Genomic DNA, 17404 nt, shown 5'->3' on the forward strand with positions numbered 1-17404 from the left:
AATCAAAGATGTTGATGTATCGATTACAATTTGTTAACATTATTTAGGAAAGGAAGAATATTGTACCTGGCTCATTTGTCTTGCATTCGATGCAGACAATATCTTTATTTACGCAATCTGCTAATAACAACAGTAAATGCATCTCGTTGATCGCGGAACGATCAGCCAGGTCCAGCGGATTCGAACGAAAGATCCCGTAAAACAGGCGCGATTCGTAGCAACAATAGGTCGATTCGCAGCGACGATAGGTTGATCCGCTTCCAGGATGTTTGTCGCGGGGCAGAGCCGCGGAAATCTTCTTTAGACAGCGAAGACATGGCCCTGTGTTCCGTGTCCGTTGTTCCAGCTTAACGCCACTTAACGCGTTTGAAACGGTTTCCGCGAGAACGAGGCGAAACGCGATTAGACCGCGAATAAAATGCGTTTTGCGCCGGCGGAAGTCGGCCGGGGGATGCCTGGTGGAACAGTCTGAAGGGAATTCATCGCGCGAAGCAATCTCCGTGGCACGGCACGGCAGACGAGTCTCGTCCCGGCGCTAATGAGAACCCAGAGGCACCGGAAGTGCCGAGTCTGTAAAGGAACCGGCGACCTTCGCGAAAGCTCACGCGGCCTGGAACATTTCGAAAGAGAAAGTCCCCGGCACGGGGTGAATTTCCATCGCAGCTGTATCCACCCACGCGTCACCCGAACAACAGAGCACGCGGAGGGACGAGGCCGACGCTACCAACGCGACAATATGGCCGCCGCAGAAAAATACGCGCAGCCATCATTCTGCCTTTTAGCCTGCAAATGGAAAATCTCGTTGAATAGACCTCCGCCTCGCAGCTTCAAAGAACTTTATATTTTTATCAACAAGTACAGGTGTTTTCGGTAGATGATTTTAGTTAGTTTATGAATCTTTCAGCAACGTACGAGTCTTTTTTTGGCATTTGTTACGAGGAACTGGTGTTGTCTAGACGCCATTCATTTTAATAATTTGGCAACAATATGATGAGTTTACTGAATTCGTTGTAATGAAAGGTCGATTTATGTCATTTGCAATTTTCCGCGTAGTAAGAAGCTTTTTTGAATGGCTGATGTACAGAATCTCGATTATCCGAACCTCTGATGCCTGACTTCTCTATTATGCGAACAGAGTAAGTAATCGAATAATTGTTCGAATAAATAAATAAAAGAATGATTAAATCAATTTGTTAACACAAGCGTACTTTTTTATGAAAATGGCGGAAGTTCTGAAAGGATACAGTCTTCCCATTGTTATTAATAGACTGCGGATTTTATATATTTATGGTAATATATTTATCTTACATATTTATGGTATGTATATTGGGTAAATGTAATTTAAAATAGTAAAAAGATTAAAAGAATTAGAAAATGTCAGTGCATTAGTTTCAATCCATTTAGTCAACTAAACAATGAATGAACTTGTCAGTTAGTGTCTATCTCTTCCAGCTGATGCAGACAATTTTTATTTTCCAATAAAAATCCGCAGTCTACTTACGAAGCAACAGACGTTCGTTACTTTTAGGACTCGGTAGGTTTGGCGTTGAGACAAAAAATGAATGGATAAAAGTGTAATTGCGAGACAAATTGAACAGATAAATCAGTTTCCGGATTTGATCCGCGAAGGGTTAAAACGAATTGTAGATGTTTGTGAACAGAGGAATGCGGTCTTTTTCATCAGCGGAGATTAATTACGGTCGGTTTTTGCTTGCAGGCTGTCGGAGCCGATTGGACAAATCCACGACGGGGTCGGCAATTACACGGCGGACGTGAAGTGTTCCTGGCTGATCGAGAGCAGCCCGAACTACACGATCCGCATGCACGTGAGACAGTTCGCTACCGAATGCGGCTGGGATCACCTGTACATTTACGACGGTGACAGCGTCGAGGCGCCGTTGCTAGGCGTCTTCTCCGGCCTGATGCACAAAGATGGCTACCACGTGCGACGCGTACCGGAAGTGATCGCCCGTTCCGGAAGCGCGTTGCTGCACTTCTACTCGGACGTCGCGTACAACATGAGCGGCTTCAATATTACTTACAAGATCAACGCATGCCCGAGCAGGTACACAAAGCGGATCGTTCTTGTGTCGCTTTGTTTGATCAACCAGATAGGATGATTTGTTTGCGGATCGTGTGCGTATTTATTTGTGTGCACTTCCATCCTCTCCCTCTCTCCCTCTTTCTCTCTCTTTCGCCCTTTCTGCCGCTGTCTCCCCAGTTCCGCTTTCGTTTTTCTCGCCGAGAGGCTGTTTGCGCGGTGCATACAATGGTTTGTTTGACCTGGTGTTCGTCTTCTGCAACAGCTGGTTTACCTTCTCCTTTTTCCCCTGTCGATCTTTGCGCACAATGCATTCCGCTGACCCAACAGGGATCTCTTCAATCGACGCCAGTATCGACGATATTGTTAAATATTCTCATTGACGCGATCTACTTGAACGCGATGTATAATCATGGCAGAAATCGCGCGAACGTATACCACAAAAATGAATTCACTCGTTTCGTCTCAAACTTAGCCCCTTGCCCTACGATCTCCGTGGCAGAAATTGCATCAGTAATTAGGTGTCTCGAAAATGAATTCACTGATTTTGCCTCTACGATCTCTTTGAAAGCTGCGTCGATTTATCGCTGACAGTGTCCTACGAGAAAAAGTGCATTTATCGCGTGACAACGTTTAATCTAATCATTAGATAGGGCTGACAAAGGGATAGAATTTTATTTCGATGAAAAGGGATTAAATGATGGAGAGATTAAATAATGTCCATGTTTTCTTTACAAATTCTGTTCGAATTCTGCGTAAAGAGTCTAACGCGGTATTGTAGAACAAAGGGTCAAAGATTTGTTTCCAATGTCACTGCGAGGAACATCTCTACTTACATGAAGATTGTGACGAACAACTATCGATAATTAGTTAAAGAGTCTGTGATTCAAATACGATTCCAGAAACCTCTCAGCGTTCGTTGGTTTTTTTATATTAGATTACAGATTGTCTTTATAGCCTTCCGTGGCACGTGTCCATGCGCATCGCATCATTGAAATCCACGAGCAACTTACCCCCTGGTTCTCACGTAAATCCTCTTTTCGCGAGCCTGGGCACATCTGAAACGGAAGGACAGTTCTGCACTGGTTCCGGTCGAAATTCGTGACGCGTTGTCCGTTCCTCCCCCGCCAGCAAAGATCATTTGTTCGTCGATTAAATAAATGTTTGTCCTGTGTCCTGTACTATCGTGCACCTGATAAGCGCGTGTGTGCCAGGCGATTAGGCCGAGAGATACCCATCGGCCACGTGCGTCGCGCGCGTCCTTTAACCTCGTTACGATCCTCCCCAATCGTAAATCAAAGAGATAAAGAGTAATCCGTCATGAAGATCGTTTGGCTCTACTGGAGGACTCAATAAAAATTCTAAACCTTGGACAATCGAAGCTTAGATGAAAGTAATCAGTCTTTCCTTGATAGAAAAGGCTCTATAGGGTTGAACGCGAGAAATCCTTAGCTTCTACATTATAGTAAATATTTAGTATAAGATATAGGAAAGAAACCATTAACATTTGAAATGGTCTCTTCCGCGGATTACATTCCATTAAATAAAATTATTTAAATTTTATGGTGAGTAAATTTGTGGAAGAATAAAAGACGATATTAACTCTTTGCTATCGCTAATTCGTTATCCTGAACTTTGTATTTCACTATATTGAATTTTTTAAAAATTTATGACACTAAAATAATAACTCTCGTTAAAAGCACAACAAAAATTCATTTTGTGGATTGATACTGGCTTTGCCTAAGATGATGGGCTCAGGCTTGATAATCTTCCTTTTCCCTGGCTCGAAGGGGTTGAATATTTTTGCAAGGATTCTAATTGATTTGACAAATGAAATTGTTCAGGTTAAAAGCACAACAGAGATTCATTTTACGCATTGATACTGGGTTTGTCTAAGATGATGAGTTCAGGCTTGATAATCTTGCTTTTCGCTGGCTCCGAAGGGGTTGAATATTTTTGCAAGGATTCTAATTGATTTGACAAATGAAATTGTTTAGGTATTCGCACACCGACTGTTCCGGCCATGGTGTCTGCATCGACGGCGTGTGTACGTGCGACGCCACGTGGACCGGCGAGGCCTGCGAGGTTCAAGTCTGCCCGAACAATTGTTCGCACAGTTACGGGCAGGGCGAGTGCAACCGCGAGTCGCATCACTGCGACTGCGTCCACGGTTACAAGGGTGAGGATGCACCTCTGGTCGCCGGAAGCTTGGCTCGAATCCATTCGCACGGAAAACCGCCGACACGCCTGAAAAGTTATTCTCAGGGAGTGCAAGTCGAACTGCACCAAGTCCAGAGATTCATTTGTCGTCTGTGCGACGCTTGCGCTATATCTGCGACAGAAATTGCATTAGACTAAAGTTGTTCGACCGTGGCTGTAGGTCAGAGGATCAAGGGCGATTCCGGTTCAACAGCTTTTCAAATAAAAATACTTATTCGTGTCTTGAGTGTAGAAGAATTCTACAACTTGCAAGATGTTATTATCAGACTAGATTAATTTTGAGTATTTTAGCATACAAATTGTTTAGCGAGGCTTCTGCATTTTAATGCGATAGATACGAAAAGTTGCAAAATGTTAACACATTCACAACTCATAATTTTGAGTATTTTAGCATAAAAATTATTTAACGGAACTTCTGCACTTTGATGCTATAGATACAAAGAGTTGCAGAATGTTAACACGTTCATAACTTGTTCCATTAACCCTCCTAACGGTATTTGTAAAAGATATATACTAACACTGTAATATAGTACAGTACATTCAGGCTTATTATATTAAGTGATATAATAGTTAATATGGAAATACGAAAGAAAGGAAAAATTTATCTGCAAAATTTAATAATGATTGTTATTGAAGAAGTGATATATGTCTAATAATACATCATCTGGGTGATACAGACCCGAAACATCATAGAGAATGGTTACGAAGTAATATCTTTTTGTAAACATTTACTTAATGAATTCAGTTTATACAACAGCGCACTTATCCCAGCGAGCAAAAACGCAACACGGTGATTCCGTTTATCTCTCGTTAGAGCATGATATAATATCCTCGCAACATAATGGGGTATTAATTAATTTCATCGTTAAGGCGAGCCGCTTTGTTTGTAACCAGCCCGAAATCCAATCGAATTGAATGTATTCAATAAAAAAAGAATAGCGTTGCAGTTAACGCGATCGTGTTACAAAAACTATTTGATTTAATTTCAATCACAAGAGACTACAGATTACTGTTGAACTTCGATCATCTGTAATTGGTAGCTAGAAGACCGAGTGAGACTTTTTCGAGCCAAGTTTCGACGTCTTCGGTTATCACGGAACCGTTTCATATGAACAGTGATCCATTCATTGGCTAATTTCAAGAAATTTCGATGATTCAGGCGTAGACTGCAGCCAGAGAAGCGACAGAGGGTTCTGGGAGACCGTTACGTACACGGACTTCTCGCCGGAGGGTTCGGCTAGTCACTGCTCCATCGTTTGGAAGGACTCCCTGTACGTGGTCGGAGGCGAGAGCTTCCATCGGGCCAAGATGATATACATTTACGATTACAATGGGAACGTCTGGGAGATACCCCACATCGAGGAGAAAGTTCCATTGCCCCGGTACGCACACTCGTGCGTGCTCTTCGGCGACAAGATATTCATGTACGGCGGGGTTGTACAGAACTCCACGGTGACAAATGAGATTTGGGCGTTTGACGTGTCTGCCAAGGTCTGGGAGAACGTCACCGTACACGATAACTGCCACAACAATAAGACCATGTGCGGCCCCTTAAAGGTGAACCATTCACTTCCGGTTTAGCTTTTTTCTATCAGCCGAACAGTTTTCGTCTCCCAAAATTGAAAACGTGCCTTCTTTTGTAAGCGTAATTTCGAGACTATCTTGTCAAGTCAGATCTTGATATTAGACTATTTGATCAAGTCAGATCTTGATATCAGACTATTTGATCAAGTCAGATCTTGATATCAGACTATTTTATCAAGTCAGATCTTGATATCAGACTATTTGATCAAGTCAGATCTTGATATCAGACTATTTTATCAAGTCAGATCTTGTGAACAAATCATTTTATCAAGTTCAACATTGAGATCGGGCTACTTTAAAAAGTCAGAGCTTCGTTCATTAAAAAAAAAAACAAGAAAACTTTTCTGCTGGAACAGTATATTAATATTATGCGCCCCACATGGTGCAAAATATTCAAGATGTTCTAACGTGATCCTTCACACAGGTAGCTGGACATACCGCGACTCTAGTGCAGAGCCATGGCAAGAAAGAAAAGATGGTCGTGATCTTCGGTTACTCGCCGCAGTATGGCTACCTGAATGTGGTCCAGGAGTATTGTCTGAGCACCCGCGAATGGCAGATCGTAGAAACAATAGGATTCCCCGTGAAAGGAGGCTACGGCCACACTTCCGCATATGATCCCCTAACAAATCTGATCTACGTCTACGGCGGCTACGTGTCCGAGTCGCAGAGTACGCAGGTGTTGACCAGTAGATTGTTCTCTTATCATCCAAATTATCGCGAGTGGAAGTTGCTCACCTCAGCACCGTCCGCTCGTTTCTTTCACACGGCCGTCTTCATTTCTGGAGGCTTGATGATCGTCTTCGGCGGCAACATGCACAACGACACAAATCATTCCGACGGTACCAGATGTTATTCAGCGGATACCATAGTGTACGACGTGACCTGCGACTCGTGGCACCAGTTCCCCATGCCAAAGGAGATGACTGATCTACCTAGGTACGGGCATAGTGCAACGGTCTTCGAAAAGTCGATGTACATTTACGGGGGTTTCGATGGACAGATGCTGTCCGATATGCTAAGGTGAGAATATAGTAATGAGATAGATTCCTATGTAAATATAGTATAAAATTTGAATTTCTTGGTAATCAATTCATGGCTGTCCCAACAGATACACGCCAGGGAACTGTGAGCACCTGACCAACCAGATCCAGTGCCTGAACTCGAGGACAGGGGTGAAGTGTGTCTGGGACAAGCGGGCTAGCAAGTGTATGCAGATCACCTCGATTCCCAAACACTTTCTGATGGCAGATGATATGCATGACGGGATTTACATGAGATGTTTAGATGACACCCCGCCTAGAGGCATGACCTCCCACACAGAGCTGTGCAAAGTGCTCTCGGACTGCGTGGCATGCGTGCAGACCTCGTACAACTGCGTTTGGTGCGGGAAAAGTTGCTCGCACGAAATATGCCGGGACAATGCGAACGCGCCGCCGACAAAGGCGATTAAGGATCTGGAGCAGTGCGACGCGCATACCGGAATCGAGTGCTTGCAGTTGCACACGTGCCATGCATGCACCAGCAACCCCCACTGTATTTGGTCCTGGTCGAACGGTCCGGACCGGTGCAAGCCCCACTCCAAGGCTCGCGAGGTAGACACGCTTGCAGAATTAGAATTACTTATTTTTGAAGTTCCTTCTTTAAGATCAACGTTGATCTTCTTACAACATCCTAGACTAGATATATTTTTGAGATCGGCGTTGTTTTTTCTACTACACCTTAGTCTAGATGTTTCTTTGAGATTTGCGCCAGTCCTCTTACCAAATTTTATATCAAATATTTCCTTGAGATCAACTTTCTATCCCAGATCTTAAATTAGAAATTTTGTAGAAGGGAGTAGGAGTGTTCATTGAAGCATGTTCTCTGCAGGTGACCATTCTGAACGGAACTATTCAGGCCCAGCGTTTGACCATCGACTCCTGCCGTGGTCCATGCGTAGAGTATACTTCCTGCAAGAACTGCACGGAGTCGGACTGCATTTGGTGTCAGAACGAGAGGAAATGCGTGGACAAGAATGCATATCCGGCGAGCTTCCCCTACGGACAATGCCGAGAATGGACTACAATGGACGCGAAGTGTCGTCCTACTGAGACAGGAAAGGAGTGGTGCACGTTCTACTCGTCGTGTACGGCGTGTCGGTCGGATCCTGGTTGCGGATGGTGTGATGATGGTTCTGGAACTGGAAAGGGTTTGTGTCTGCGAGGAGGAGCTCGAGGTCCCAGCAATAAAAGTCCAGACACGTGTCCGTTTGAGCGGTGGTACTTTACCAAATGTCCTAGTAAGTCAAGGCTACAGGATTAATGAATTATAAGTGATGTTACAGAGTTCAAATATTTTGTTCATTATGATTGCAGCTTGTCAATGCAATGGCCACAGCAAGTGTCTTCCAAACAGCAGCGTGTGTATCCAGCCATGCGGGAATTTGACTTACGGGCCTCACTGCAACAAGTGCATCCCCGGCTACTACGGGAACCCTCTGAACGGAGCGACTTGCCAACGTAAATTACCTTAATCATTAGATGGTCTATCATTAGACTTGTCAATGGTGAATGGTCGTTCAATTACGCTTTTCCGTTGCAGCCTGCTTTTGTAATAACCAAGGCACACAATGCACTAGCGAGACGGGAAAGTGTTCTTGCACGACAAAGGGTATCATTGGAGATCATTGCGAGCGATGCGACGTGTCTAGTCTTTATCATGGCGATCCTACTAACAAAGGATCCTGTTTTTGTGAGTGACTGAGTTTACTATAAACCTGCGAATCTTCATACGAGCTTCCATTTTTATATTCTCCTTCTTGCAGACGATTTGGCTATTGATTATCAATTCACTTTCAACCTGAGCAAAAAAGAGGATCGCCAGTACAGAGCCATCAATTTCAAGAATTCACCACCGAAGCCCGACATCGACGCAGAGTTCTCTATCACCTGTTCCGTTCTCGCCAAGATGAACGTAACCATAAAGAAAGCAAACACAGTGGAGATACCTTTGCTGCTCGGCGTGAATTGCACGACCAACATGTACAAGCATCGTTTTAGCAAAGCGGACTACAGTTTCGGCAGCGAAGACAACAACACGTTGACCACATTCTATGTCTACGTGTACGACTTTCAGCCGCCGGTGTGGATTCAGATCTCGTTCTCCCAGTATTCCAAGCTAAATCTCCAACAGTTCTTCATCACATTTTGCACGTGAGTACCTAAAACAATTTGACGGTTAACAGCAAGAAACAAAATTTCGGGTATCTTTATTAAATTTTTCTGGATCTTTGTCGCGTACCAAGCGAATGACAGTGGGAGACAATTCGATCGAGCAGTTTGTTCTTTATTTTTTTTCTTCTCCAAAATTCTCTACGCTTTTGTGTTGTCCTAAGCCTCAGGCAGTACTTACTTGTAAACTAGAGATTACATGCCACCACCCAGGTGCTTCCTCGCTCTATTATTGGTGGCCGCAATCCTCTGGAAGATTAAACAAAAGTATGACATGTACAGAAGAAGACAGAGACTCTTTGTAGAGATGGAGCAGATGGCGAACAGGCCGTTCAGCCAAGTGCTAGTCGAAATAGAGAGGCGGGGCGTCAGTAATTCGGACTCGGAACGTAGCGAGTCCGAGCTGACCAATTGCCGTAAGAAGAAAAAGGTTTGCGTCTTATTTATTTTGAATAATTATTAACGGATTTAAGGCTGATGGAGTTCTAAATTGATGGATGATTTCAGGATGCCCCTAGTCCGATCGCGCTGGAGCCCTGTTGCGGCAACAGAGCTGCGGTCCTGTCATTGCTAGTCAGATTGCCTACTGGCGGTGAACCTTACACGCCAGCCGGTCAAAGTGCCGGCTTAGCAGTAGCGTCTGCGTTAGTTACACTGGGTAGTCCGCGAAGGCCTTCTCAGGAATTGACCACGAAGGAGCCGAAGAAGACTCGGAAGTCCGCCAGTCAACACCCGGACTCCACCTGCATTTAGCGATAAGACGGAACGAGGAGCAAGGGAGGGACGAACATATATATATATATATAAATATATATACATTACAGTATAGTATAAAGATCGTGGGTGACAATGAGCCTTATTCTGTGATCTTGCCTCGAGACGCGAACGGGCAGGAGGAGTATTGTTGATCTTTTCGAACTCTACTCGAGTGAAATGTGATTCTAATTCCGCGGCGAACCTTCGTTTCGTGTTATCGTCGTGACTACACCCGGTCCGTGATATATAGAATTGTATCAATATGCAGTTCCCAGAGGGAATCGAATCGTAACGATGCATCGTACTGCAACGCGCCATCAAGTATCGTGTTGCAACTTCGAAGGAACGGGGACCGATTATCTCATTGATCAGACTGCGGATCCTTATGCGTTCGATTTTGTAAAATGCAGGAAAATGTTAAACATATTTTAGCTTTAGATTTTTTATGTTGATTATGATGATTATTCTACCGAACGAAAGAGATTTTTATCTTATCCTAATTTTCGTATAGTAATCCGTGAAATGGGGCTTCGCATGGAGATCCGCAGTCCAGTGTCGTCCTCCAAATAGTGATGCTCTAAGTCTCGTGGATCTGACGTCGACGTTAATTAATTGAAAGCTTTGTCTCCTGGATTTTTTTCTTTTCTATGTAGATTGATGGGTTCTTGTGCATATGTTTTGTCTCGATTTGGAAAGAATGTTTACGGTTTAGAACATTTTAATGTGTTTAGAAGAACAGTAGAACATCGCCACAAATCACATTCAACAAATGTTTAATGTTCAAACCATGAGTGACAGGATTTATGCATGAACTCAATAAATATAGGACAAACCTGACGTCCAATGTATTTTTGCGCCACATTATCGGGTTTATTGATTGCGCGAGGGGTACATTTCAGGGTAACCTCGTCGGGATAGTAAGCAGGATGTAATCAACAGAAAAATACGTCTCCGTTATTTTTAACCCTCGTGGCCCAAAATCATAAGACGTCTAATCCGTCCTCTATATACATTGTATATAAATCTGTTGAGCGGTTAATTGGAAGGGTTGTTTCATTTGTCCACCCTCGTAACCTCCTCGGATAAAAATTCATCCATTTTCTATTTTAGATAAAACCTTTTGTCTCTCTATGATTGTTTAAAATATGAGGTTATGAATAAATCTAATTGAACTGATGCGTGGTTTGAAAATGGGTGAAAACCAAGAAAGGACGTTTCATGCAAGATATGTCTGAGGAGTGTATGAGGGTATAGATCATCGACGCGCAGTTTCCAGCGGATTTATGCGAGAGATTTAAGGAGGAGGACACATTTCATTTTGTAAAACTGTAAATACGTGCGTCGCGCGTCTCCGAGCCGAAAGCGATTGCGATTCGCGTGGAACTTGGGAAAAGGTGACGAGCAAATTGTACAGATAAATTGGCTCGAAAGTAAGAGACGAGCGAGCGAGCGAGAGAGAGAGAGAGAGAGAGAGAGAGAGAGAGAGAGAGAGAGAGAGTATTCGTCTCCAGCAGGATGTAAAAATTCAATTCTAAATTAAACGGAGGCGGGTGGAGACGATGCAGTTTCTAGCGAAGACGCGATTCTTCTAGGACGGCGCTACGATCGCTACGTTTGAACCTTGTGCCAAATCATTTTTCATATTGGTGTTACCGAAGCAAGCAAAGGGAGACAGAATTCTACCAACGAAAAACCTTATGCGTTCTAAACGACAAAAATAGGAGGGACTTTCAAACATATCTTCCGCTGCCTCGTCTCCGGCCGTCTCTGACGAAGAAGAGCCAAAAGCACGATCGAAAAATCGAGCAGTTATGGTTTCTTTTCTAACGTGATGTTCGTTGTAGACATGTTCCCGAGCTTTCGGTCGTGCGATGCTCGGCGTAATTTTAATATGTAACGAAACATAGGGGAGGAAGAAGGATGTGGACGTTGCAATAAGATCGAACTATCGTTTTATATGTGTTTTCGTTTCGCTGCATAATGGTGGCGACGCGCTCGTGCACCGAGCCGAACCTCGTGCTGCGATCTTCTCGGTCAGTGGGAGAAGATGATCGGTATTCTCTACTACGTGTCTGTGGTTTTGTTTTTTTATTTAATCTAGCGATTTAGTGGGACAGAATTATTCAAAAGAGTATTAATTTTCGACGATGCCGCTGATTATTTTATTACTATTACAACGTTGTTATATCCCATTAATAAATCACTAGACGGTATTCTCTGAAACCTACATTTTACATCTTATAATGTGACAATGTCCCGCTAGATCGCTAAAATGTCATCTACATTCTCCTGTAATAAGCGTTAGCAGCTTCCATAGCGAAATTCAAGCCGATCAGGTGTTTCGATTCCTCTTCCAAGTCCGTGCAAGTTACTTCCGGCAATTGTTTTCCAAAAACCCATCGAAAAACAATCTTCAGCACAGCAGGGAAGATCATGAACTGTAAATCAGGGTAAAAGCGTCGTCAATTTCACGATTTCTAACCGACCGCAAGGAACTTCCCAGCGTTCAGACACACTGCTCAACATAGTTGGAGGTTTTTTTCGTACGATTTAGGAATAAGATTTTTACGAGACCTTTGATTTCTACGGCACGAGCAGGCTGTTGCAACTTCGGGGCGATCCGATTGTCTTGAGCAGTGCGGTTTGGAAAAGAGGCTTCGGTGCACCGGACGTGTCGCCGCAGCTCGTTTATGTTCGCAGAACATGAACGGCGCGGGCGTTTTTTTTTAATCATTGTACAGCACGGATCGAGTGCAATGCATTTGTTTAATTTTACCATGTAATACTCATCGAGTTTCGTTCACACTCTCTGTAATGTATCTAGAATCTTCATTGTGAGGGGTGCGACCGGCAGCCGCGGGGACGTAGCTCGAGCCCAAACAAAAAATGGTTACCCTCGCTCCCCGAAAGAGAATTAATTTATTCTTTAACCGTTTCTACCCGCGGCACGGCCACACCCGCGTGCGGAGCAGCGTGGTGTACATTTTATTACCGTGAAGATAATTTAATTTTTTATACAACTGTTTCTTTTTCTTTTTTTTTTATTTCTATTTCGAGCGACAGCAACCTCCGATCCGCCGGGCTCACGTTCGGTTGCGAAACGCCGAGAATTTAGTTGTACATACGTGGAAATGTTATGTTATTTAAACGTGTAGTGTCGTCGGACGTATTGCTCAACACTGAGTAGACTTTTTCTCATCCGTTCGTTTCGGGAATACTCCTTTTTTTTCTTCTTTTTTTTCACTATTTCGAATCCTCTTGTATTGTATAAGCTTCCGTTGTTTCTTCGACGAAATGCGTTATTTTCGATCGGTTCAACAAAGATGAAAGTATCTCGCTGAAGATAACACGTTTCCCATGCTCAGGACGATGGCTGGCCAGATTCCTCGTCCCTGATCTCTTCTTGTCGTCTACGCCCTTGGTAGAAAGTATTTGATCCAGCCAATCGGGCGTTTATCATTTCGTTAATTTTATTTTAGATGTTTTATGAACTTCTATATATTAAGCACGTGTTTTTATCATCGTACTTTCGTAGCTGATAAAAAAATTGATTCTAAACGTCTAGGTATGTTAATCTACAGACGATCTTGTGAAGAAAGCTGGGGAACCTGGAAATTCTATAATTTCTAATTGTTACCTATACTTTTTATTATTTCACAAGAAATATTCGATGTAAGACATTTTGTATACGACATATCAATAACGACTATGCACGTTTTATCATAGTTGGAGAACCAGTATCGCATGCACTTACACTCTTCTTTTATATTTTTTAGCGAAGCGCGGCCTTTAATTATACATATTTTAATTCTATTATTCGATTTTTAGAATGTTTTAAATAATCCGAGCGCCGATCGAATATTTTCTACCGGGGCTATCGAGTCCCTTGATACTGCCAAGATTGATCCAGCCCCTAGTGATTTCTACGATCTATCTGTCTTCGAAATCCCCCGAGCTATGAAACCATTGATCACCGAACCCCCATAGTGCCTGATTTTATTCGTTCGTTTTATATCAATTATATTGTTCTACACGATAAGTCTGTACATTATATTAAACTTCCTAGACGATCTTTCACAAAGATGTCTCCAGAGTCACTTCTAGAAAGCTTCTGAAACCGTTTCGCCAGGACCCGGTGCCAAGTCACGAGACCCGGCCGCTCCAAACCGATTCCATAACGATTCTCTTGCACACGCCGGTTTCCCAAAGCGACGTCGGCACCAAATTTTTGGCAAGCTTCTGTCTTTTCCGCCGCTCTATGTACTCAGGGAACTTCGCCGAAGTAGAATCTCTTAACAGTGCTACGAAAATCGGTTGCTAGACTCTTCTTTTACCGATCTCGCAAAATCGTCGTCAGAGAAAAAGAAAGCAATTTTCATGAACCGTCCGGTGAACATCTTCGATGAAACAGTGTAACGGATCGCGAAGCTGCAAGCGATTTTCGAAGCATTCGTCGTCGATCCCTGTTTTATCCGATCGGCGAAACAACTGCTTACGGCTCTTCTCGACTGGTTTAAAAATTGTTTAAGGTACGCTTTTGAGTATTCTTATCAATTGCAGTCTCGACGAACATCGTAACGTTGCTGTTGCAACTGGCAGAGACAAGTTGCGGGGGTGCGTCCATCCTGGTGAACGAAACACTGCAGATTCGAGAATTTTTATCGTCGAAACTGTTCAACCATGTTTCGCATATTTTCGTTTTATTTCGGAGAGTATATTTTCTTGAAACCGTGGGCATTTTTCTCAGTCGGAAAATCCGAGAAATCTGAGGGATGTAGTCGATGCTTCACGAGGTCTTTTCTTTTAGTGCTCGTGGCTTCTTTAATTTTGTTCGCAATGTAATCGACCGGTATAACTTTCGGGGAATATTTTTGTAACGAGTAAAGCTGCGATCCTTCTCCGTCTCACATTTTCAAAATTTACCCTCCTGTGTCAATAATACGAAAAGAAAGAAATCGACTCGATTTCGAAAGGACCTACGATCAACTTGCAGAATGTATTGTTCCTTTAAGAAACAGTGAAACATATGAAATTGACGTTAAGGGCGGACATTAAGGTTAGCAAAATACTTAAATCGTGGTTGGGCACATCTCCAGAGACGATATCTTCACGAAAGAACCGCACACCGTAGTTGTTCAGACAGAAATGATGGTTAGAGAGAGAGAGAGAGAGAGAGAGGGAGGGAGGAAGAGAGACACAAAATCGCGGAGGACGTTCTCTGCAAACGAGTCAACCAACGTTCAGTCATAGTCAACGTAATAGACAAGGTTTTTAGAACGTTAGCGGTAAGAGTAGACGATTAGCACCGACCCTAGATCTAATAACGACGTTTCCCAAACGCTGTCAAGTTGTGTTGCGTTCTACAACCCCCATGAACAGAAACTGGAAGCATATCTATCGAAAACCTGATCATTAGAACCATAGATTGTCATTTAGTCGATTTCCTTAATTCGACGATTATTAGATTACTTTGTTTTACGATCGAAATTGAAGATTTAGATGGATATTTCAGTTTGATCGCGATTAGAATCGCTTGTTTTAGGGTATTACGTTTTCCGAGCGAAATTGGGGTTTGCAGGAAAGCTAAGAGGATTTGCTAGTAACGAAAGAGGTTCTTGACTAACGGATTGTTATCCTTGAACTTGGACATTCCATTAGTTCTGTTCGAATGAAATTTGCTTCGTACTGAAATTTGAATCCTTTAAAATATGTTTTTGAAATATTAAGGAGTCGCTGAACAAACAGAAAAATAATAATATTTGTATACTTGAAACTCTGAGTGTACCTCAAATTCGCGCTCAAAGTAGTGCAGAAAATATTTTTAAAAAAGTTTCAAACTCTGAACCTCCGAATTTGTTCGCATCTTAGAATCAGTCATCGATGTTGGATTTTCTGATCAAGTCTAACTCACACGTTTAAAGAGTGCTTTAATTTCAATATCGAGAAGCACCGGAGAATTGTATTCCTTTTCCTAAGTGGTTTAAATGCAATCGTTTCTTCACTTTTTGGATTTATCACGTTGATTGCCGAGCTGTTATTCCTTCTAACAAAATTAGATTTACGCAACCGCGCGACGACTAAAATTTATCCGAACTCTTTCAGAAGCGAAATGACTTAACAGCAAAAGATCCAAATATCAGAAAATACATCAAATCATTTTTCTGAAGTATCATTTCATTCAATAAAATTGATCTGATCCCTTTCAGAAGCGAAATGACTTAAAAGCAAACGATCCAAATATCAGAAACTACATCAAATCATTTCTGAAGTATCATTTCATTCAATAAAATTTATCTGATCTCATTCAGAAGCGAAATGACTTAAAAGCAAACGATCCAAATATCAGAAACTACATCAAATCATTTCTGAAGTATCATTTCATTCAATAAAATTTATCTGATCTCTTCCAGAAGCGAAATGACTTAAAAGCAAAAGATCCAAATATCAGAAACTACATCAAATCATTTCTGAAGTATCATTTCATTCAATAAAATTTATCTGAACACTTTCAGAAGCGAAATGACTTAAAAGCAAACGATCCAAATATCAGAAAATACATCAAATCATTTCTGAAGTATTATTTCATTCAATAAAATTGATCTGATCTCTTTCAGAAGCGAAATGACTTAAAAGCAAACGATCCAAATATCAGAAAATACATCAAATCATTTTTCTGAAGTATCATTTCATTCAATAAAATTGATCTGATCTCTTTCAGAAGCGAAATGACTTAATAGCAAACGATCCAAATATCAGATAATACATCAAATCATTTCTGAAGTATCATTTCATTCGTTTCATTAGACTTTTCGGAAAAATATCACTCCATCGAAGATGAACAAAAAAATGATGTCACCGCGTGATCAACGAGGCAGTCGACGTGTTAATCGACAGAAATGATCCCCAATTGAATGCAGTCGTTGAGTTTCTTCAAGCTTTTCTTCGATGGTTTGGACTTACGCCACTTTCATCCATCGCCGAGCACCAGGGAGAGACGAAATTTATCTAGCGTAAGTCCTAAAAACGCGCGCGCGCACACGATAGTCCGACGGTGGACGCGACAGCAAAAATTCTGTGGAGCTAACGAAAACGGGGAAATAAGTATCGAGGATTTTTTGTTGGTCGCTAGATATCGAAGAGGACGCAAGTTTTTATTCGTAATCATGGGCCAGCCGTGGCCGGACATACATTTAAGAATACTTAACGTAATCTGTAAGTAGGTAGGTATACATCATACGATAATAGCTTGCAACAATTTTTCTAGGACACAATCGAAAATATTTATTTTTATTCAAGCGTAAGCGTAAGGGAACTCTTTGATAAAACACGTTGAAACAAAAAGAAGTGAAAAAAAACAGATTTAATGAAACATGATTACGCTACAGGGAGAACGGGAGAAAGAGGGAGATAGAGAGGGAGAGGGTGTGCGTGAGAGAATGTTCGCATGCGATTGATAATGAAACCTCTCGATCATTTGTATGTATAGATATTTAACGGTGTGCACTAGTAAAACCGACAAAATGGTCGCCGTTGTATGCAAGCGTACGTGCACATTGCGGCTCGAAAGTATTCAATCATTTTATCAATATCA

General features: G+C 42.3%; 1 protein-coding gene across 2 annotated transcripts in view; it reads left to right on the plus strand.

The window, feature by feature from the left end:
- The window catches only part of dsd (attractin-like protein dsd), a 32933-nt gene extending 19039 nt beyond the window's left edge, over positions 1-13894 (plus strand). Inside the window, exons 2-12 of one of the 2 annotated variants that reach the window (XM_033469082.2) lie at positions 1718-2065; positions 4039-4220; positions 5421-5818; positions 6270-6868; positions 6957-7440; positions 7718-8126; positions 8203-8346; positions 8429-8578; positions 8652-9039; positions 9250-9487; positions 9565-13894. In XM_033469082.2, coding sequence (XP_033324973.1) covers positions 1718-2065; positions 4039-4220; positions 5421-5818; positions 6270-6868; positions 6957-7440; positions 7718-8126; positions 8203-8346; positions 8429-8578; positions 8652-9039; positions 9250-9487; positions 9565-9810 — 3586 coding nt within the window. In that variant the 3' untranslated portion in view covers positions 9811-13894. The remainder of the gene's footprint in view (positions 1-1717; positions 2066-4038; positions 4221-5420; positions 5819-6269; positions 6869-6956; positions 7441-7717; positions 8127-8202; positions 8347-8428; positions 8579-8651; positions 9040-9249; positions 9488-9564) is intronic. The other variant, XM_033469083.2, reaches the window with a different exon arrangement.
- Positions 13895-17404: the final 3510 nt, after the last annotated feature.

The sequence above is a fragment of the Megalopta genalis genome, chromosome 15, assembly GCF_051020955.1.
Source record: "Megalopta genalis isolate 19385.01 chromosome 15, iyMegGena1_principal, whole genome shotgun sequence".
NCBI lineage: Eukaryota > Metazoa > Arthropoda > Insecta > Hymenoptera > Halictidae > Megalopta > Megalopta genalis.